This window comes from Harpia harpyja, chromosome 4 (genome assembly GCF_026419915.1).
Source record: "Harpia harpyja isolate bHarHar1 chromosome 4, bHarHar1 primary haplotype, whole genome shotgun sequence".
Lineage (NCBI taxonomy): Eukaryota > Metazoa > Chordata > Aves > Accipitriformes > Accipitridae > Harpia > Harpia harpyja.
Window position 1 is genome coordinate 46,416,903 of NC_068943.1, and position 21,609 is coordinate 46,438,511.

Consider the following 21,609-nt stretch of genomic DNA (forward strand, 5'->3'; position numbering starts at 1 on the left):
CATTGTGGGGAAGCAGCTCTCCCAGAGATCGCTCACATCCCTATCCAATTTCCCAAATGCTCCTTCCCCTTCTTCTGCCACCCCACAAAGAGCTGAGCTCCCCCATCCACAGGAAGTACCTCTGTTGTGGCATCTTCCCCCCCCTCACCAGCCGGTACCCTGCTCTGCCACCAACGTGGGCAGCACCCAGCAGGGGAAGGGCACGAGAGGCCAGGAATCTCACAGGACAGCTGCCGACAGAGCTCTCACCAGGGCTTCCACTCGGGTGGTAACGGGGCCACGATGCCTTCCCTGGCCAGCCATATCAGCTCTGGCTCCTTCTCAGGGTCAATCCCGATCTCCCGTGCAAAATCCTGGATTTCTAGGAAAACAGAAGAGGAATCCATGGAGATGGTCTACACCAGGCACTACGCAATAAAGCCAACCTCCTCAGCTAAAGCAGTGGGGACACTGGGAAATCCCGATCCCAAAACAAAGCTGCTAAAAGCTGTCAGCATGGCCCTGTGTGTCAATGAGCACGTCCTACCAGGCTGGTAAAGCTGGGAGACAGACTGCAAAACAGCATTTATCTTTGCAACCAGAAAGCTAACTTTTCAGCTCTGTCTTCTATGAAATCCCATTTATTCTAGCCTCTCCACCCATGCTCTCCCTGATTCCTGTTTTCTTAGAATGCCTCAGAGTGACCTGCATGCTCGAATCCCTTATCACTGCTCCTGGTAGGACAGGCATCAGTTACCTTGCTCACTGGGAATGTACGTCTCATCGTAATCTTCTTCCAGGATGAGCTGGTCACCAATGCGCACCATAGCTCCTGCCATGGCTCCCTGCACCTGGCAGTACAAAGGAAGCAACACAAAAATCACATCGATCAACTGCACTTGGAAATAAAGCTTCCTCATCATGCAGCGCATGGCAGAGCCCCGCAGGGAACTCAGCGCCAGGGCTGCGGAGGGGAACAAGGTGCGTCAGGGCTGCCCAGCATGGTGCAGACAGGAAGGGCAAAAAGCAAAAGCAGCCAGAACCGATGGATTCTGGTAAAGGCAGGAGGACACAGCTAAAAGCGCTGGGCAGCAGGCTGCAGCTCAAAGTGCATTAACAGCACAAAGGGAGGAGAAGAAATACTACATTATTTACAACCACATTTCCCCACCTCCCCTACAAAAGGTAGGGGCTGCTGGCACTTAGTTCTGTTGTACAATTTATTAATTCACAAGGAGATTGAGCCCAGCTGCTGGCTGGGCACAGCTGGGAGCTCTCCACTTTACAGTCCAACACCTGCCCTGAGGCCAAGGGGGAAGAAGCTGCCCTGGTCTCACCACCCACAACCCGAGCCACCCCAAAGAAAGGAAAATGTGCAACAGGGCAGGCTCTCTGCTCTGCTTACAGGGCTCTTTCACCGTGGTGCACACAGCAAAACCGAGTCCAAGACCTTCCACACACGCTTCACAGGGGCTGCGGAAACAGGGAGCAGAGCTGAAGCAGCACAGAAGTTGCAAACAGACCCCCAGCCCAGCCTTTCAAGCTTCTACAGAGAAGGTGAGCACTCCCTTCAGGCACTTTTTCGACAGGCAAAAAATAGCTGAAATGAGAATGGAAAGAAAGGGAAGGAAAGCAAGCGGTTTTCCCAGAGCACAGCACAGCTTTTCAGGAGGAATCCCTGGGCTGAATCAGCACTGCCTAGGGACAAGGCAGCTTCTTGCCTTCCCAGAGGACATTTCAGAAGCTGTAAAAGGATGCTAATATAACATGTCCCACCCCTGGAGCATTGCTTCACTATTTAACTCGAAGACTGAAGGCAGCCATTTAGTTCCACCACAGCTGCGCCCTTGCGACCCATCCACCACAGGTGTGGGCAGTTCTAAGTTACTTTCCCCACCCCAAACACCCCCAGCTGTGGCTCTGCACAGCCACAGTTGGCCAGCATTAGCCTCACACAGCTGCATGGGGAGCCAGGCTAGGCCAGGCAGCCAAGCAGGCTCCCTGCAGCCACCCACATACCAGCACCAACACAAGCAGAAGGGTGGCCATGAAGCCAAGGCAGGAGCAAGGACAGGACAGTCCCTTCCAGCCCCACCACTCGATCCCAGAGAGGAACAACAAGGTCAGACTAGCTTTTACCCCAAAAGCCCCAACATGCCGGGTGCTTAAAGCACCCCCCTGCTTTCCTCATGAGATGTAAGGGCCGAGGTGCCTGCCAGGGGACAGGAGCCATCCCAGCAGCACGACCACACCAAAGATGATCGCCTGGAGCAGGATCACCACACCGCTGGCCACGGCTGAGCCTTCCCTGCCCTCCTCACCTTCCGCTGTCCTCAGCCCGCTCCCTATTTATAACCCTGATGTAAAACAAGCCTCCAAAGCAGCTTTGCAGGCAAAGACGCCGTCGGGCCGCTCCCCCTCCACCCAAGCAGCCGGACGCGGGCAACCGACCCGAGGCCTTCCCTTCTTCTTTCCCACCGCCACAGCCTCGCTTCAACCCCTTGGCCTCGCCCCGGGGGCCGAACGGCCCGCTCGCTTTTCTCCCCACCCCCCCCCCCCCGCGCCCGCACCAGCACCAAGGCGGGCTCGGGCCCCCGACCGAGGCCGCCGGAACTGCGCCGCACAGCTCACCCCCCCACCCGGCTCCCCCGTGGCGGGGGCAGCGGCCCCGGGGCCCGCTCGCTGCTTCCACCGACGCCCGCGGGTTGCCCGGAGCTGCGCACGTCGCTTCCGGGTTCCGGCCGCCCTAGCAACGACGCTGGTCCGCCCCCACCCCCCCCCGCCTTAAATAGCATTGGGCGGAGGGGCCGGCCGGCGCCGGATTGGCCGGGCCGCGTGACGTCATCGGCGCGGCGGCGCCTGCCGGGGGCTGTAGTCCGGGCGGGGCGGGGCCTCGCCGCGCGTTGCCATGGCGACGCGTGGCCTGGGCCCGCCCCGGCCGCGCCGCCGCCGCCCGCCCGGGTCGGGAGGAGGGGGGAGCGGGGGGGGGGGGGGGGGCGCCGCGGCCGCACGCGCTTCCGCCGGCGGGCGGGCTTTCCGGGGCGGGGAGCGCCGCGCCGCCATGCCCGCCGCCCCGCTCGGCCCCGGCGCGGCCGCCCGGCCGAGGCGCGGGGCGCTGCGGGCCTGCTAGGCCCCGTCCGCCGGGAGGAGGGCTTTCCGGGGTGGGGAGCCGCCGGTGCGGCGGAGGGCGCGGGCAGGGGCCTGCGGCGATGGCGACCGCCTGGCCCTGGCTGCTTCTGTGGCTGGGGGCGGCCACCCTGCGCGCCCGCCCGACCCCGCCGCGTATCCGGCTGCCGCTACGGGGAGGCGCCGGCCCGCCGCCGGGTCCCCGGGCCCGCCGGGCACCGGAGGAGGCCGAGCGGGCCGGCAGCTTCGTGGAGATGATCGACAACCTGCGCGGCAAGTCCGGGCAGGGCTACTACGTGGAGATGACGGTGGGCAGCCCCCCGCAGAAGGTAGGGACCCGCGGAGGTGGGGGGGTGCGGAGAACCGGGGGCCACCGGCTTGCTCCCGCCTGCCTGGCATCCCCGTCCCCCTCCCCGTCATGGCGACGCTTTCGCTGCTGGCTGTCGCCGGAAAGGGGGTGCCGAGCTGCGTGCCCCCCGCCCCGAGCCGAAAGGTGCTACCGCGCAGGAGCTGGCGTCGAGGCGGCGTTCCCGCCCGGAGCAGGCATGTGCCGGCGCCAAGGAAGGCACGCGGTGGGTGCCGCTCCTGGTTCCAGGCAGCCGGCACCCACGCAGAGCCCCGAAAGGAAAGGCTGGCTTTTCCCCCGCCAGCAAGCTGGCTCCCGCCGGGGCGCCTGGCACGGCCTGGCACGCACTGGTGGCAGAGAACGACGCTGGTGGCGGAGTCACGGCACCGCCGCCGCACAAACCGGGTCTCTGGATTTCGCACCGTCCCCCCCTGCGCCGGGGATTGATTCTCCACGCCGGCAGGGAAAGAGGGAGGAGATCCGGTCTGAAACCTGGTTTGGCCAGGGGACCTGGCCCGGGACCTGCCACGTGTCGCAGCTGCCAGATGATTTCCGTGCGGACCACCTGTTCCCAGGCACTCGTGCGTTTCCAAAGCCGTCACCCTTTCGGGCAGCGCCTTCCAGCCTTGGACTCCTTCCAAGCGCAAATGTGGTGCGTGTACACGCGCGCCAGAGCAAAATCCCTCCAGGCGTTGTAACGGAATTAAACGATTCACGCGAAAGAGCATGGCCGTGCGCGCGCAGGAAATTGGGGAGCAGGGAGGATGTTTACCTGCGGGGATGCATGCGTCCTTCTCAAAGGCACGCGTGCCGCCTGGGCACCCCGCTCTGCCCCACTGCTCCAGCTCTCACCTCGCCTTTCCCCTCACCTTCCCAGCGCTGGCAAGGAAGTTTCTTCCTCTATTGAGCTTTAATTTCAAGTCTGAGCCGTGCTGCGCCGCGAAGTCGCCGTCAGCGGTTAATTGCTCTCGCGCACCATGTCCCTTAGTGCATCGGTCATGCTGCGTGCTCACGCCAGGCTCCCCAGGACCGGCTGATTCATAAATAGGCAGGGAAGAGGGCAGAAGCCGAGCATCGGGAGCCGGCATTTTGGGACAGATGGCGAAGGCTTGGCGCCTCTGCACGCAGGTCAGGGCTTGTGGCACTAGGGCAGGAGCCGTGGCTGCTGCCGAGGTGCCTGGAGGGGCCGTCGCTTCCAGGGAGCAGCCAAAGGCTTTCAGATAGCTTCCCCGCCACACGTGTCCCGGCCTCGCCGGTTCACGTGTCGTGTCCTGGCCCGAATCGGCGCCCAGGCCGAGTCTCAAGGATGCGGGTCCTCTGCCTGACCCCCGTCAGCAGGACGGAGCCTGCAGGGCGTGGGTCCCCGCTGCTCACATAGGCACATAGCACCTACCGGCCTGGCGGGGACCGGACGGGGTGGTTGCATGCAGGGCCCTGGTAGCAGCAGCTTGCCTCGCCTGCCCAGTGCAACGGCTGCTCTCGGCTGGGCAAGAGCAAAAAGCCTCCCTGCCGGCTGCGTCCTCGCTTGGCAGCATCAGCTCAGCAGGTCTTCCTCCAGGGAAACCCGTCTCCTCTGGGTGCCCCGGGGATGGGCAAAGATGAGCTGCGTGGAGCAGATGGCCCCTGACGGCCAATCAAACAGAGCCAGCCCAGGCGCCGCAGCAGAGGCTGCAGGTGCCGTGTTGCCAGGGGAAGGTCAGGCTGCGTGGCGGGCGCTCACCCGGGAAGGGATGCTGGAGGGGCAGACGTGTCGCTCCGTTCTTTACCCGTGGCCTGAAATGGTGCCCTAGGCGAGAAGCCAGCCTGGGGTCAGGGGAGACCTGTCCCCCAGCAGGGCGGTGGGGCTGGGGCCAGGGGTGCCTAGGATGTGCTGCCTGTGGCCGGCCCCAGAGACAACTCCAGCACGATCGGCATGAGCATGTTATCCACCTTCCTCTCCCCTCTGACTCTGCGGATTAAGTGCCGAAGCCCTGGCATGCTGCTGGCTGGGGCGGTGCTGGCAAAGTGGCCCCCCCCCAGTCTGAGAGTCAGAGCTCACCCCCCAGCTCTGCTGCCCAGCATGTCCGGGAGCCCCATGGAGCCCTGCGGAGCCCCGCTCCTGCTCCAGCAACCCCCACTGCACTCCTTGCAGGGCGGAGGGGGCCACAGGCAGGGTTCAGCTGGGGGCAGGATCCAGCCAGCCCGCTCCCGGCCCCACTGGCGGGATGTCTGCCAAACCCCGCCTGTGAGCTGGTAATCCACGGCACGGGCAGGAGTGAAGCGAGAGCAGACCTCGGCGTACGGATGGCCGATTAGCAGACCCAGCAACCCATGGTGGCTCGTGTACCTTCGATCCTTCTGAACAGCTTTGCGAGCACGTTAGGTTTTCCGGCAAGGGGAGCCCAGGCACCCCGTCTTGCTGCCACTCTCTCCAGCCCCACAACACCCTGCCAGGCGCTCGCCCAATCCTGCCTATGGATTCCGGCACCAGGTGCAGGGGCCAAGGCCAGGCTGTGCTGCAAGAAGCGCTCGCACTCTGTTTGCACGGCACCCAACAACGTTTGCTCTCTGCGCAATGCCCTGATGTTGCTAACTCCCGCTCTGCCGCTGCGTTCTCTCACACAGTGTCTCTGAGCCGTCCCTGGGCATGGCAAAAGAGGGCCCCCGCTCAGCTCAGGGCTCGGCACCGCTGCACGGCATCCCTCCTCCCTCCTGGGCCCCCTTCCCCGGATGCAACAGGCACCAGGGCAGCCTCCCTGCCCTGCCTCTGCCTGTCCCTCTGCTGCTGCCAGGTCAAAGGGCCCTTCATGGCCACAGAGGGTGGGCTGAGTCCTGCCAGCCCCAGGGCGGCAACATGCGGGGCTGTGCCGGGGCGCCCGAGCCTGCAAGCAGCTGCCTGTGCCAACAATGGGGCTGGCACCAAGCCCTGCGGCTGGGCTTGGGCGAGCAGGGCATGCCCTGGCCCTGGTCGGGAGGGCAGAGACAGGCTTGCCGCCCGGACAGGGACCCAGAGCCGTGGCTCCCCGGGAGGCAGGCAGTATGGTGGCCACCACGTGCCAGGCATGGGGATGGGCAAGTGTCGCTCACCTGCGGCACCAGGCAGAGCCGGGCGGGCGGCGCAGCGGAGTCTCCCACTGCAGTCCTGAGCCTCCCTGTCTCTCTTCCTTCTCCAGCTGAATATCCTGGTGGACACCGGGAGCAGTAACTTTGCTGTGGGAGCTGCGCCTCACCCCTTCCTCCGGCGATACTACCAGCGGCAGCTGTGAGTATGCTGGGGGGACAGAGAGAGTGCAGCCACCGCTCCATGTGCCCGTGATGCAGCCCCGGCCCCATGGAGGCACGCTGTCCCTTCTCGCTGGGGCTCCGGCCAGACCCTGCTGGGCACTGCCAGCCTCCGGGCCGGCTGGGTCCGCACCACCCCTCCTGTGCCCGGAGAAGGAGGGACCCCTCGGCTGCCTGTCTGCCCTCCCGCAACGTTTAGGATGGTGTCTGGGTGGCCGGCCGTTGCGCATAGCAAACAGCCACCGGGCTTGTCCCCTGCACACCCTGTGACAGCCTTGGCCCAGGCTGCAAGGAGCCATCCTGGCACTTCATTGAGCTACGTGCGGTGGGGCTCCCCAACAGCCCCACTTGCGGAGACGCACGCTGCCCTCGCCCAGGCATGCCGGCCTGCGGGACGGGCATGCCTCTAGGCTCGCAAATGCTCGCCTACGCATGCATGTGCTCCCACCGTCACCCAGTGTGAGGGCATCCGCTCCTCCTCCGCGCCAGCCTTACTCCAGCTCTTTGACGCCGTTGCAGGTCCAGCACCTACCGCGACCTGCGGAAGGGCGTGTACGTGCCCTACACCCAGGGCAAGTGGGAAGGGGAACTGGGCACCGACCTTGTCACCATCCCCCACGGCCCCAACGTCACCGTCAGAGCCAACATTGCTGCCATCACGGAGTCGGACAAATTCTTCATCAACGGCTCCAACTGGGAAGGGATCTTGGGGCTGGCATATGCCGAGATCGCCCGGGTGAGTCCTGGCTCGCAGCCGGCCGGGCCCTGGCTCTGCCGGGCCCTGCTGGCAGCCATGGGTGCCATGGCCCGGCAGGGTTCAATTGCCTCTTTCCTCAGCTCTGCTTGGTCCCCTGGGGCCCCGCTTGCAGCTGTGCCGGTGACGATGAGCCCTGCTCCAACAGCACACGGAGCCAGGATCCCTGGGGGTGCAGCAGTCCCAGCGAGGGGAGCTCCCCTGGGTGCAGAGAGCCCCTGGCGAAGGGACAGCACTGACCCATCCCTGTCCTGCCTCTGCTTTTCTCTTCCCACCAGCCCGACGACAGCCTGGAGCCCTTCTTTGACTCCCTGGTGAAGCAGACCCGGGTGCCCAACATCTTCTCCCTCCAGCTTTGTGGGGCAGGCTTCTCGCCCAACGAGACGGAGGCCCTGGCGTCGGTGGGAGGCAGCATGGTGAGTGCTCTGCAGGCAGCCGACAGGCCAGGGGAGGCCGGTGGGGCTGCCTGCGGGAGATGCAGCCCGGCCGGAGATGGCAGCACGTGGTGGCAGCGCCTTTCTGTCTCCGCTGCAGATCATTGGTGGCATCGACCGCTCGCTGTACGTGGGTGACATCTGGTACACGCCCATCCGGAAGGAGTGGTACTATGAGGTCATCATCGTCAAGCTGGAAGTCAATGGGCAGGACCTCAACATGGACTGCAAAGAGGTGAGGGGGCCGTGGGGGAACCCGCCCTACGGGGCACGCTGCTGCTGGAGGCGTCCGCCTTCGATCCGAGGGGGGAGCGGGAGGGGAGCGGTGCTGGAGTCTGGCGCCTAGGTCACTCCTCCTCTTCTGCCCCCCAGTACAACTACGACAAGAGTATCGTGGACAGTGGGACCACCAACCTCAGGCTGCCAAAGAAGGTGTTTGAGGCTGCGGTGAAATCCATCAAAACAGCTTCGTCGGTCAGTGAAACCCATCCCTCCCCCATGGGCATGTGCCCAGGGCCAGTGCGGGGCTGCGGGCAGCACAGCTGCCCCTCACCAGCCTGAGCATCTCTGCCGCCTGCCCGCCGTGGCCCCGCTCACCTCCCCTTCCCTTCTGGCAGACGGAGAAGTTCCCGGACGGCTTCTGGCTGGGGGAGCAGCTGGTTTGCTGGCAGGTCGGCACCACCCCCTGGCACATCTTCCCCGTCCTATCCCTCTACCTGATGGGGGAGGCCACTAACCAGTCCTTCCGGATCACCATCCTGCCCCAGGTGAGCGCTGGCCCGGGCAGACCCTGCCCGGTGCTGAGCGGGCTGGAGCTGGTCGCACAGACTGGACCATGCCGGGTGGGTGCGCACAGCTGCCCGCCCCCAGGAGCTCTGTCCCGTCCCCACTCCTGACGGCACCTCTCTTCTGGCAGCAATACCTGCGACCGGTGGAGGACGTGGCCACCTCTCAGGACGACTGCTACAAGTTTGCCATTTCCCAGTCCTCCACAGGCACTGTCATGGGCGCCGTTATCATGGAGGGCTTCTACGTGGTCTTCGACCGTGCCCGCAAGCGCATTGGCTTCGCCGTCAGTGCCTGCCACGGTGAGGGCTGGGCCTGGAGGGAGGGAGAAGCGGAGGGGACGCGGACGCACAGGGGTGGCGCGGCGGCCAGACCCCTGCCTTCTCCTGCCCGCAGTGCACGACGAGTTTCGGACAGCCGCCGTGGAGGGACCCTACCTGCACTCCAACATGGAGGACTGCGGCTACAACATTCCACAGACGGACGAGTCCACCCTGATGACCATCGCCTACGTCATGGCAGCCATCTGCGCCCTCTTCATGCTGCCCCTCTGCCTCATGGTGTTCCAGTGGCGCTGCTTCCACTGCCTGCGGCGGGACCACGATGACTTCGCTGATGATATATCCTTGCTGAAGTGACGGCAGAGCGTGGGGGCAGCCCTGGGGGCCGCAGCTGAGGCAGCGGGGCAGGGAGAGGTAGGTCCTTTCTCCGGGGGCTGGAGCGTGGAGGCAGGGCAGCAGTGTGGGGAGCTCAGACCCTCAGCCCAGGCTCTCCTGGCCCTGGGGGACTTGGTGCCCAGCAGGGCTGGCGGGCCGGGAGCAGCCATGGGAGCCCCAGGCCCGGGCTGTGTTCATCCAGGACCTACAGAAAGAGTATGGCAGCTGTGGAGGTGGATGAGGGCGCAGCAACCCCGTCCCGGGGGCCGAGGGTAGCATCTCTGCTCCGGCACCCGGCCTGTCCCAAGCTCTCCTGCCCAGGCCAGCCCTGCCAGGCGTGGCAGAGTCACGCTGATGAGCCATCCCCTGCCTGTCCCCTGTTGCCCTCCATCCCTGTGCAGCTGCCCCTCTCAGGATGCCACTGGCCCAGGCTCTCCGCGCAGGGAGCTGTGCATGCGTGCCTTCCCCGTGCGGCTCCCTGCGCAGGACACCTGCCTGAGCTGAGCTCCAGAGTTCCCATCTCGGGAGCCTCCCATCCCCAGCCCCGGGCTTTTCGGAGAGCCACGCAGGGCCAGCCTGGGGCTGCCCGGACAGGAGCAGCCAGAGGCAGGGGTTTCCCTCCCATCCTTCTGCTTCCCCCATACATGTCCTGCTCCAACGTTTCCTGTGGCATTTCCCCTGCCCTCCCAAACCGTCCTTCCACTGCTGCCAGCCCCGGAACTCCCTGTGCCCACCCTGCCCTCCCGCCGGCCTCCTGGGACAGGCAGGAGCAGGCACCCATCCTCTCCCTGCTCCATTTTCGCTCGCCACGTCCCTTTTGGGGACAGGAAACTGCCTCGCCTCCGTTCCAGCAGCAGCGGCACCTGCCATGGAGAAGCCAGTGGCTGCTGCCCTCCCGTCCCAGGATAAACAGCCTCCTGGCTCGGGGACATTGGCACTCGCCCCCACGGGCTGTGTGGGGAGGGAAAGAAGCGGCATGTCCCCCCTCCAAGCACCAGGCAGCCCGCTATGCGCAGAAACCGCGTGCCAAGAGAGAGCGAAGTACCCAACCCCAGTGCCAGCCACTCCCCAGCCCACCCGCGCCCGTTTGAAAGCCATAGGGGAGCCAGCGCCGGGCTTGGCCGGCTCCCGCCCGCAGCCCCTGCCCTGCCTCACCGCCGGCGAGTCCCACAGCGGATCCTCTCTGCTTGCTCCATGAGTCTGTGCGTCCTGGCCGGGCCCCGGCTCCTGCTCCCACGGCGTGAGACACCCTGGCAGCTCGGGGGCTGCGGGGACTGCAGCATTTCTTATTTTTTAAACACACAGTTCTATTTATTTCAGGTTTTGGTTTTTTTGGTTTTTTTTTTTTATAACGCAAGTCACTGGTAGCGCAGCTGCGCAGAATCAGAGCGTGTATATAGCAGGTCCCACACCGTGCACGGGTGTACAAGTAACGGTTGCTTCTCACCTGTACAAGATATACATATATCTGTATTTTTAATTCTAGCGCTGAAAGCCACTGTTCCAAACCCAACATTAGGGGGTTTGGTCCTGTTTTGTTTTGGGTTTTTTTTTTAAATACTTTCAGCCCTCCGCTCAGTCCTAGGGCCTGGACCACAACCCAAGGCCAGGGCTCGCTCAGCAGCAGTGTGCTCGGGTGGAAGCACTTTACGGATCGGGGTGGCCTGAGTTGGTTTCGGAGGAGGTGGTGACAGTAACGGAGGGATGCAGGAGGAGGGTAGGGCCGGAGCACACAGAGCAGTGGTTCACGAGCCGAAAGGACCTCCGCCGCAGGCTCACCACCTCCCTTCCCCTGGGCAGACACCCTCGAGCTTGCAGGCAGTTGATCATGCTGTACTTCCTTACTTCTCTGCCTCCAACCTGGACAGGAAAGTCCTTCCTTTCAAACACCAAGATCCACTAACTAAAAGGCAACGTTCCTCCACGAGCAAAAGAGGGGGCTGCCTGTGGCGCGGGGGCCGAGCTGGCAGCTACCCAGTGGAGGCATGTGCAAGAGCCCAGCCACTGCTTCAGCTGTGGACAGGGGCCGGGGGCTGGAGCACCGCAGGTCTGCAGTAATCGCCAAGCATAAAGCTTGTTAACTAAACCCTGCGGTTAAGTATTTCTTTGAAAAAGCAGTGAGGGAGCCAGCGCGCACGGCAAGAGGAGGAAACCCACACCATGTAGGAGAGGCAAGCCAGGCACTGCCGCAGCAGCCCAGTACACGCACCCCTCCACTGTCCCACTTCACTACTAGCACCCTCGCGAGTAGCATCCCCTTCCCCTACCTTGCTCTGAAACAGCAAGCACCCAGCGATTCCGCTTCAGCACAAAAGGGCAACGTTACGTGATTGCAGCGTGCGTGCAGACCTCCACACCCTCGTGCCTGCCCAGGACACCCCCCTCCCCAGGATCCCAGACTGTTGTGGACCACTGCCTTAAAACGCTGGCAAGCGTGTGCGTGCGTGCTTGTAGAAAGATTGGGATAGTGGCCAAATTTAGGCATGCTGCGCCCCGGCAGCGCTTGCCCTGACTGACCCCAAGGTGTAGGTGCCTCCAGCAGTGCTGAATTCATGCCACAGACTGCAAGGGGGAAAAAATTTCTAGAGAGTCAGCGCAAGATTTTAAGTGGGGCCGAGCACCTCGTAATCCCACCGAAATCCACAGAGAAAGCGCTGGCGCCTCAGCCCATGCTTTAGGAGAAAGTACAGGAGAGGGGAAACTAGGAACTGCAACAGGTTGGTTGGTTATCCTGAGCTGCAGCGCAGCTGAATCCATTCGCTCCTGAGCGCTCCCTCCCCAGGGCCCAGAGTTACAGCAGGGAACACCGGGTCAAGGCGTGTGCGGAACTCTGCCCCACAGGAGGGGGACGGGGACGGTTACCGCAGGCCGTCGCTGTAGGCTCCAGTACTCTGTAACCCATTGTCTATGTAAGAACGATGAATGTTAACACGGTAAATTATTATTACATTAAAAAAAGACCACAAAAAAATGCTCTTCATCTGCGACCTGTTCACTGCCAAGAGGGGAGCTACTGGGTGAGCACCCACAGCGCCAGACGGACACAGCAGGGGGCCGGGCACAGGGCAGTGAGGTATCCCGCCAAGGGGAATGGTTTGCGGCAAGTGTGGAGCTGCCGCAAGCGCTGGCCCCGGAGAAGGAGCCATGGGAAGCTAAGCAGGAAGAGGCAGTTACAGCAGCCACCAGCATCCTGGCGAGCAGGTTATGCTTTAACGCTCATTCACAAGGAAGCCAGCAAGGCTGCGAGCTAAGAAATAAGGAGCAGCACCAGATCACTGCATAATATACACACTTTATTTATGAATTTGTATGTATACAGACTTTCTATACACACATTACCTATATAATAAAAATGTACATGTGTATACATGGTCGTATAAATATAGAACTGTAGAAATCTTAGAACCAATCCTGTCTATTCACAGCAACTCCTCCTGGGGGACCGCTTTGTTCGAGTAGCTGTCATTTGAGACTTGGACAAAAGGGGCAAGTGTCGTTTGTGTTGGTTTGTGCCCAGAATTTGATGCACTGGAAGAGAGAGAATTCGTCAAGAGCCACCGGCACAACTTGAAGGTGCTGTGAACAGAGCGTGGCACTGCTCTTCCAGAACAGGGCTGGCAAGGGCACTTGTTTTAAGGCATGGTTTCTCTGGCTCCTTAGAGACAACCTCCATCAAAAGGTCACCATGCGGAGGGAGCCCTCCTCAACACATGGTTTTCCATTTCCTCAGCAGTTGCCAGAGGCCCCAGAGCCACGGGGATGATGGGTTTGCCTACACAGGTGAACCACTGCCAGCACTGTGGGATGAGAAAGTCTCCTCCTCTTCCCAAGAGCTCCTGCGCACAGGCCCACGGCGCCCAGACACCTGGGCGATGGTGGCAGCTCTCTCCCTCACCCTGTATTCTAGATCCTTCCAGACCGTCCTGCTCCAGGAAGGCAAAAGGCTGGTATCTAACCCTCATGGCAATGAGCGCAGGCTCGGGGGCAGGAATAAGGACAGCCCAATCCTAAAGCCACCACCAAATGGCCCCTCAGGGCAGTCCAGCCTAAAAGCATGGAGAGGGAGGGCATGACACTATGCAGAGAAGTTGGTTATTGATCACACCGTTCTCCTGGCAAGATCTCCGGAAAAGAGCGACTCGCTCCACACGGCCAGGGCCCCCGGAAGGGAATCAGCACTGGCCACCATTACCAGGCACCCAAGAGCAGCACGCAGCAGGGAAGCACACTCACCTCCTTGTGCAGCACGTGCGAGCAGGCCATGGGGTGAAGGTCACCAGGCTGCACAAGCTTCTGGCACATTAGACACAGCTTACAGGCAGCCGGGGTCTGCGACGGGCAGCAAGGGAACAGAAGGGAGATAGGCACGGAAGTCAGGCACCCCAGCTCAGGTCACGTATCCCACATTCCAGCTACTTGTCCCACCCAGAGGCCACAGTCTGCCCGATTCCTGCCTCTGCCTGTGGCCATCACACAGCATCAGAGCCTCCGACACCTCTCTTGTGGCCGCTCCCCTCCCTTCTACCTCACCAGCCCAAGTAGCTGCCTGAGGAGAGAGGTCCCAGCTTCACTGGCTCATCCTTTCGGCCACCTCTCAGAAGGGCTCCCTCCCTCCGCTTTCCCTGGGGATGGTGAAGTGCTCTAGGAAAGCCAAAAAGCCTTACGTGCGACGCTGTTCCAGGGTAAGCCACCTGGGCCGGGGGCAGGAACATGGGTGTGCTGATCTGAGGCAGCGGAGCAGAGAACATGGGGGCCCTGATTCGACCGAGAGGCTGCAGCAAGGCAAACGAGGCACATTGGAAAAGCCCAGAAGGAAAGGACAGCCGAGTTACCCCAAGTCACCACAGGGAAAACCACTCCCTTGAGTCAGCCGCAGTCAGCAGAGAGGGGAACCCAGGGGACACGCCTGACGCACGGCCCAAGCCCGAGTCCTGTGCAGTCCCAGCAGTGGGCCATGTGCGGCTCGGTCTGCTGGGAACCAGGGAGCAGGCGCGGCCTCTCCCTGCCACCCAGCCTCCCCTTCCCAGCAGCCCCCCGTGAGGAGTCTGGCGGGCCCCCACCAGCCCCCCGCCGCTCTCCCACCTGAGCCCCGGCCGCTGCCCGCTCCTGCTGCTCCGCCAGCTTGGCCGCCACCAACTGGTTCAGCTCCTCCATGGTCAGGCCCGCCATGGTCCTCCGAGCCGTCTTGATCTGCTGCAGTATGTTGGTGAGCTGGGCCCTGCATGGACAGCAGCCTGCTGAGAGCTCCCAGCCACTGCCAGCGAGCTGAGCAGCTCCCACAGATGGGGACCCTCTGTCCAAGGCCCCTGCAACACCGGTCCAGGCGAGCCAGCCACCCCAGCCCCAGGGGAAGCCCGTATCACAGCGAAAGAGTGTGAGCTCTCAACCATCTACCCTCTCAATGAGGCGAATCGCACGCTGAACGAGCTCCTCGGCCCAAAACACTGGGGAAAGAGCCGGGAAACCCCAGCTGGAGTGAGAGACGGTGCCCACCTGTCGTGCAGCCAGGATGCAGCACCGTGGAGGCTGAAGGACTTGCCTGAGGCGGTGCTGGGCATAGGAGGCTCTTGGCTGAGCTCAGGTATGATTGCTGTCCTTCAGACAAAGCTCCCACCATTTCTCATTCCCAGTGCTATGGCAATCCTGACAGAAAGCACCCAGCCTTTGCTCCTCGCCTTCAGGCTTCCCTCCCTTCCTCCAGGCCCCGCCAGCGGCAGGAGGAGCTCCGCTTCCCCTTACCCCAGCTCACGTCCCACATGCCAGTCTTCGCTCGCCGGCAAGGACAACATGAGACACTTACTTGTTGCACTGCGGAAACCGAGTCAACAGCTTCTCCAGCAGCTTTTCCAGCTTATCGGCTGGCTGCAGCCTGTGAAACTCTGGAGTGACATTAACTCCTCCCAGGCCTGGTGGAGGAGGGATGGAGGCGGCGGGAGTCACGTGAGGGCTGTGCGTGCCAATAAGCGATGCCACTACCGGGCTGTTTCTTCCCTGGGAAGCAGGCAGTGGCGGGGAAGACTGGTTGGGCCTGGATATAGCAGGGTTCAGGAGAGGAAAGGAGAGCGCCCGTGGATCAGCACTCGGCATGACCATGGGAACAGGAACTGGTCCGATGGGAAAGGGGAGCCTGGGAGTAAGGGATGGGTTGGGCTGGAATGCTGTCAGCATGAAATCTGTCTGAGAAAGAAAAACCGGGGGAGAAGAAAAGGCTGGTTAGAATAAGCCCATCTGAAAGCAGAGCCAAGCGCCTTCCTTCCCAGCCAGCCGCAAGGCGGGCTGAACCGCAGGCACTGGCACCTCTACTCCTCGTGGCGAGGGAAAGAGACCCTTCCCCTCCTCTCCAGGGATGGCCAGTAAGCCCCAACAGACAGGTGACAAGCACAGGACCCCTGGAAATGCAATCCCTCCTTCAATGCACACGGCGCAGGCCGTGCCAGTTACGGGGCGGTGGGCAGGGTGTTCCCCAGAGCCCCGCAGCAACTTCCCAGCAGTGAAAGCTTGTATTTGTGAGGCTGGAGAGGCACTCACTTCCGAGGGTGGAGGTGGCAGCGTCGGGGTTGGGATCTGCGGGAGGCTGCTCAGCTTTGTTCCGTTTCTCACCATCTGAATGTGGTCGTTGAACTGATCCTAGCAGAGAGGGAAGAAAACAGACGCATTTATCAAAGCCTCTGCCTGCGGAAGTTCTGGGCACTGTGTCCCTAGAGCAGGCAGATTCCCCTGCCTGGGCAGAGCATTCTTAGCCCCACAACGGTTACAGGCCCTAAAGCAGACACAGTTCAGCTCCACAAGAGTCAAGAGAACACAAAAGGACCCGGAGGGTGAAACAGCACAACTGCCTCCGCGATTAACCCAACACACCGCTGTCATATCCGCATGGCTTGTTCACACACGCGAGCCCGAAGAGGGAGGCAGAAGATCTCTGCAGCCGCTGGCAAAGGCAGACCGACTGTGCCGTGCTTTTGGGCACACAGCTGCTTCTGGGTCTTGGTCCTCTCCCAAAGAGGGTTGAAACTAAGCATGCCAAGTAGCATCAACATGAAGAGCTGCTTGGTATTAGGCAGGGAGCCGTTTGGCGGGAACTTACTCGGACGCTTTCCTTGGTCATTCGTATCCTGTTCAGCCTCATCTCCCACTCCTGCTTTGGCCTCATCGTCTCCAGTGTGGGTGGCGCAGACCTGCAAGCGCAACTAAACTTTCCCACTTGCAACTGTGCTCTCACTGGCACCAAAGCGGGAGCAACTAACACCCCACACCCTCCGTCCTTCCCCCGTCAGGGCTCCCCTCCTCCGGCTGGGCGGGAAGAAGGGCTCGCAGCCAGGCAAAGAACCCTGCAAGAGGAGAGCATGTACTGATCTGGTGGACAGACACGCAGACACCACAGTCAGCGCCGTGCCTACAGCACTCAGTCTAGAGCATGGCACACGTTCAGCAGACGAACAGTAACGGGGAGTAAGCACAGCCTCACATACCCTTGTTTTGCAACATTAATGAATCACATTATTTTAGTCAGAAAGCCCCAGGAAACCTTGAACTTCTTCAGTCAAGCCTCCAGCCTAAGTAGAGGAAGAGGAGATGGGCCCGCAGGGACACCCTGCCGTTTCCAAGGCCACGCAGACTTACTTGAGGTAGGTGAGGTGCAGCTCTGCTTCTTTTTCTGCTTCTTCTAGTTTCAACACCAGCAGCTCCTTTCGGCTCTCCAGGGACAGGATCTAGCGGAGAGAGGCCCCACACAAAGGGCAGTTTTTGTGCTCCCGTTTCTTGCTGCCAGACTGCCACAGTAATCTCTTCACTAAGCACCATTCTAAGTGCACCAGGGCACCAGTCCCGACTAAAGTTTACTGATGCTTGTTTGTCCCTTCTTTTGCCCCACAAAGAGGGGGACTTAGCCTCCTCCTCTACTGCTCCGAATTTCAAGTAATCATTCGTTACGCCCCGGAATCTTAAAAAGACTCTCTTCAACAAGTGCTTTGCAGGAAAGGCATCACCTACTAACCTCTGCTTTCCAGGCCCGTTCCGTCTCCTCGAGAATGTTCCTGTTGATTTCATTGTGCTGGTTCTTCAGCTTATCTAGCTCCATCTCCCATAGCTGCCTGCAGACAGAAACAGAACCAGTCAGCTTCAGCACTGGAATGGCGTGGAACAGGAGAGCTGACAAACTCCCGCAAAACCGATTGATCCTTGCAGCTCTGGATGGGGTGGAACCATGGAAGATCAGCAGCTTCCACACCATGACACCAGCCACCATTCCCAAGGCTGCGTGAGTCACTGTCCCAAGAGTGAGCTGCTCCAGAGCACACAAACAACCAGTGTGCAAACACGCTGGGCAAACCGAGGAGAGGGGAAGTCCCCTCGACAAAATTCCATCCAACTCCAGGGACGGGTGCACTGGTCTGAACCAGGAAGCAACCTGAAGCAGCACACAGAACGAAGCCATTCTGATCCTGCAGAAGTTTCAAGCTGGCTCTTTCCACCTGCATTACGTCCGCATCTATGCCTGGACCTGGAGCTTCTCTGCCCAGCTTGAAAACAGCAAAGCGTGCCAGAGTTTAGAGTAGCTGGGCGGCTGTGGGTAACAGACAGAGAAATAGCTTTGCCCTAATTCTGGGAAGTGGAAATTCAGTCGGAGGTAGCAGTTACAAGCTGAGTCAATCCACTGAGCATAAAATCTAATCTTACGGGATCTTTGTGTCACAAGTATCTAGGAGCCTGCTTGTGACCAGGATCAAATAGGATTTAAGCCAGAGACCGGGGGCACCAGCCTGCTGGAAGAGGAGAGAAAACCTTCAGAGCGCATAACCGGACAGCACTGTTACACCGCTCTCTCTAGCCCACCCCGCCAGAAGCATCAGATTCACTCCAAAGCAAAATGACTGGAAGGAAAAGAGTATTCAACAGAATTCAGCCCGTAACAGAGAAGAGCCTTACTTTTCATCAGACTGCTCTGCAATCAGAGAAGCAATCTTGTTTTCCTTCTCCTCCTGCTCCTTCAGCAACCTGCGCAGGAGAGAAAGGACAGATGGAGTCGCCTACTGCGAAGGTGTTACCACCCAGCCACCGACACCAGAGGCCCCAAGTTTAAACAACATAATGGCACAGCCGTGCACCCAACGTGACAACACACTCTGAAGACTGCACCATTCAGTAAATGGTTGAGTGCAACCGCTAACATCCTCCAGAGCAAAAATTTTGCTGTATCATGATACTGCACAAAGACTGTGGCACAGAACCAGAATCTGCTGCAGGGAGCTGGGCTGCTCCAACAACACATGCTTCGCAGCCGTTCCCTCAGGGGAAACAGGGGCCGAGTACTTGGAACCGTTACTAAAGGAGCTTTATCCAAAAGCATCACCGAGCCCTCATAAAAAAACAAACAAAAAACCCCCCACCAGACCTCTACAACATGACAGAATGGCTCCGTAAAAGTGCAAATTCACCATCCAAAGGAACGTTCAGATCTTCACAAACAACTCGCACCTCGCTCGCGTTAGACACCACCCCCTCCCCATGCTGAATCTTGTGAGATTCTTTGCACAGAGCAGGCGACCTGGCTTACAGCAAAGCCTGAGAGCAGCCGTCAGCCTTTCAAACTGTTTGGTGTGAGGCACAGTCAAGCAGCCTACCGAAATGGGAGATTTTGAGAGGAACAACTTGGAAAGGCCAACAAGACCCTACCCCTAGCACTGCAATAGAGCACTCCCGCCTCCTGCGGAAAGGCTCTGGATTCCAAAAGATGGCAGCACGCAGAGCCGAGCTGCACGTTATCCTTGCCAAGTGCTGTCTATGCATACACCTAACAGGCAAAGCAATAACCCGCTGCCCAAACGTTCGTTTTGAGATCTTCCGTCAACAAAAGGTGCTCTGCCTGTGGTAGATCCCTTCAAAACCACATGAAACCTAAGCTGCTCCCCAAAACGCTCGCTGATTCCCAAATGTTTAAAGGGATCCTCTTCTTCTTCTTCATCAGGTATACATGAGGGTTAAGCAATCCCTTCCCCCCCACCCCGCCCCAAATAAACACTTTCTTTTCCATACTCATACCTTCTGCCTTTCTCACAGAGTTTCTCAATTTCTGCTTTCAGATCCTGCTCTTTCTGCAAGAATTCTTTCTTTTCTTTCTCCATCTTCTTCTTTGTCTCTTCTCGCTTGATCGTAACATCCTGAATCGCTTTCAGGATTTCCTAGAGTAAAACAAGCATCGTGCAATTAAAGAGCAAAATTCCCAAGTAACGGTTTTCGTTTTAAATCCATTATTATTTTAGATTAATTGAATAGAGATTATGAGATTACACGCGTCATCAAAATCTTTCTTTTTAGCAGTAGATCCAGACAAGATATATAGCGGTTATTATGAGGAGACCCAGGAGACAAACAGACAGTCTGAATCGCAGGTTCTCCTGCCCCTTTAGAAGGATTTTAAGGGGCGGCGAGTTCTGCTCTGTTCTCGATCTAGCCAACGGGACACTGATGGCTCCTTTTGTCTTAAAGTCACCCATGAGTCACTCCTTTAACCTAGTGATCCTTGAGCAACGGCCACAGGGATCTAAATAATCACATGGAGCTAATTCTCCTCACTCCACACCGGCTTTCATTTGGAAAAAATGCCGCGCTTGTTGAAGAGACATTGTGAGAGCACCGTCAGGAGCAGACGTGCGTGCAGGATGCTGCGTTAGGAATTAGTTCTGAACTGCTCAGTACCCCGATGTGGGCAGGGGCCAGTCCTTAGCGCTGCAAAATAGCGGGGTCCGCAAGGGAAACTGCCACGCGGTGCGTCACTGCTGCTTCTCATGGCCTGCTTTACTCCCTGCCGCGCCCCTCCGCACGAGGCCAAAGCAGCCCGCCTTGATCGCGTGGGCAGCAGCGCTAACGGGCAGGTTAAACAACAAGAGGACTTTGCCAAATACCTGGTGGTTCTTCATCTCTTCTTCCCTCCGCTGCTGGAGCTGCTTAAGCTGTACCTGCAGCTGATTCTCCACCTGCCTCTGTTTGTCCAACACCTCCTGGTAGCGCTCCTTCAACAGAGCCCTCTCGGACATCATTTTGTCCTGCAGCAGAGAGCGGCAACTTAGGGAGAACCCTCCCCTTCCCTCACGCTCAAGAGAGCACGGACAGAGGCAGGAAAGCTCAGTGGCATGTAAGAGCCCAGCGGGCACCACTGTCAAAAACCACAGTTTAACGGCTTCCACTTTCAAAGCTCAGGCTCCCTCGGTTGGAAAGGATGAAGGGGGGCACCGCCGGCAGCAGCAGCTAGTGCCGCATGTCCTCCTTTAAAGAGGACAGCTTTGGAACGCCAAGGCTGGTATTGAAAAAGGTAAAAAAACACCCCGTGGGAAAAGCAGCGCTCCAGCTCCTTTGCCCGGGGAGGGCAGCGTGGGAGCGCGAGCAGCAGAGCCTAGACCCAATCACAGGGCTTCGATACCCACCAAATTCTTCTCAATATCCTGATCCGTGTTCACGTCCATGTCAGCCGTCTTGAAATCAGTCTGTGAAGGGAAACGATTGCTGCCGGACCCCCCTCAACCCCTCCGCAGCCTCACCAAGCGCCCAGAGCCACAACAGCCAGTCCAGCACCTTCGGGACCGGGCAGCACCCACAGCCAAGCTTCACCGCCCGGTCTCTGCCTGCTCGGGTCACGAGTGACCCCCACCCCCCCAAAAGCAACCGGGTCCCGAATCGCCCCTTGTAACCATCCTGGCCCCACAGCCGGTGAAACCCTGCCGCCCCACGGGTCCGGCAGCCGCGCTCCCCGCCGGGGTGGACACCCACCTGCACGGCAATGTTCTGCGAGGGCCGGGCGGGGGCCGCCTCCGCGTCAGGCTCCTCCACCGCCTCCGCCGCCTCCGCGCCGACGGGCCCGGGCTCCCCCTCACCGCCGGCCGCCGCCGGGGCCTGGCCGGGAACGACCGCGGGCTCCGCCTCGCCGCCGGGGCCGGCCGGCACCGCCGAGCTGGGGCTCTCCGGGGCGGAAAGAGCGCTCCCGCTGTGCGAAACAAAGAAGCTGCTCGGTCGGTCGGTCACTCGCTCTGCCCCGGCCCCGGCCCGCCGGGCCTACCTACCTGCCGGACGGCGCGGCGGGGCCGGGCTCGCAGAGGCGCGGCGGAGCCGGAAGGGCGGCGGCGGGGCCGTCGGCCTGCGCCTGCTCCAGCGCCATGGGGCTTGCTGCGGGGCTGGGGCCGGGGCAGGGCCCAGGCCCGGAGCGGAGCGGCGCGGCCCGCAGCGGCACGGCCCGCGCCCCCGCCGCCCCGCCCCTTCCGGCGCCAGGAGGAGACG

At 60.6% G+C, this 21,609-nt stretch overlaps 3 protein-coding genes across 15 annotated transcripts in view; 1 reads left to right on the plus strand and 2 right to left on the minus strand.

Annotated features, from left to right (window-relative positions):
- CEP164 (centrosomal protein 164) overlaps positions 1-2,730 on the minus strand; it is a 42,103-nt gene extending 39,373 nt beyond the window's left edge. For 6 of the 8 annotated variants that reach the window (XM_052786635.1, XM_052786633.1, XM_052786632.1 and 3 more), the window contains exons 1-3: positions 2,611-2,730; positions 737-830; positions 250-361 (exon numbers count right to left, since the gene is read on the minus strand). In XM_052786635.1, coding sequence (XP_052642595.1) covers positions 250-361; positions 737-818 — 194 coding nt within the window. In that variant the 5' untranslated portion in view covers positions 819-830; positions 2,611-2,730. Of the gene's footprint in view, positions 1-249; positions 362-736; positions 831-1,384; positions 2,162-2,195; positions 2,306-2,610 lie in introns of those variants that run through there. The other 2 variants (XM_052786629.1, XM_052786628.1) reach the window with 2 other exon arrangements.
- Positions 2,731-3,004: 274 nt separating this feature from the next.
- BACE1 (beta-secretase 1) lies at positions 3,005-12,747 on the plus strand. The gene is made up of 9 exons (XM_052786644.1): positions 3,005-3,434; positions 6,604-6,692; positions 7,232-7,448; positions 7,745-7,882; positions 8,001-8,135; positions 8,273-8,374; positions 8,518-8,667; positions 8,817-8,988; positions 9,083-12,747. The coding sequence occupies exons 1-9, from the start codon at positions 3,189-3,191 to the stop codon at positions 9,322-9,324; spliced, it is 1,491 nt and encodes a 496-aa protein (XP_052642604.1). The 5' UTR covers positions 3,005-3,188; the 3' UTR covers positions 9,325-12,747.
- RNF214 (ring finger protein 214) lies at positions 12,615-21,576 on the minus strand. Of its 6 annotated transcripts, none has more exons than XM_052786636.1 (15): positions 21,396-21,576; positions 21,106-21,337; positions 20,763-20,822; positions 20,244-20,384; positions 19,381-19,520; positions 18,268-18,336; positions 17,336-17,432; positions 16,963-17,051; positions 16,427-16,529; positions 15,871-15,969; positions 15,143-15,519; positions 14,425-14,560; positions 14,007-14,114; positions 13,576-13,671; positions 12,615-12,870 (listed from the first exon to the last, which is right to left on the minus strand). In XM_052786636.1, the coding sequence occupies exons 1-15, from the start codon at positions 21,488-21,490 to the stop codon at positions 12,805-12,807; spliced, it is 1,908 nt and encodes a 635-aa protein (XP_052642596.1). In that variant the 5' UTR covers positions 21,491-21,576; the 3' UTR covers positions 12,615-12,804. The 6 variants fall into 6 exon arrangements, with proteins under 6 accessions (XP_052642596.1, XP_052642598.1, XP_052642597.1 ...); XM_052786638.1 differs by having other exon boundaries at positions 21,106-21,319; positions 21,396-21,575; XM_052786637.1 differs by having other exon boundaries at positions 16,427-16,517; positions 21,396-21,575.
- Positions 21,577-21,609: the final 33 nt, after the last annotated feature.

Bases quoted from the DNA above. Each gene is read 5' to 3' on its own strand.
- RNF214 (XM_052786636.1), bottom strand. From the start codon at position 21,490: ATGGCGCTGGAGCAGGCGCAGGCCGACGGCCCCGCCGCCGCCCTTCCG. The intron at 20,823-21,105 runs GTGGGTGTCCAC...TTCCCTTCACAG, and splicing joins CGCAGAACATTGCCGTGCAG to ACTGATTTCAAGACGGCTGA. The intron at 16,530-16,962 runs GTAAGTCTGCGT...GGGAAAGTTTAG, and splicing joins CTGCACCTCACCTACCTCAA to TTGCGCTTGCAGGTCTGCGC.
- BACE1 (XM_052786644.1), top strand. From the start codon at position 3,189: ATGGCGACCGCCTGGCCCTGGCTGCTTCTGTGGCTGGGGGCGGCCACC. The intron at 6,693-7,231 runs GTGAGTATGCTG...ACGCCGTTGCAG, and splicing joins CGATACTACCAGCGGCAGCT to GTCCAGCACCTACCGCGACC. The intron at 7,883-8,000 runs GTGAGTGCTCTG...TCTCCGCTGCAG, and splicing joins CGTCGGTGGGAGGCAGCATG to ATCATTGGTGGCATCGACCG.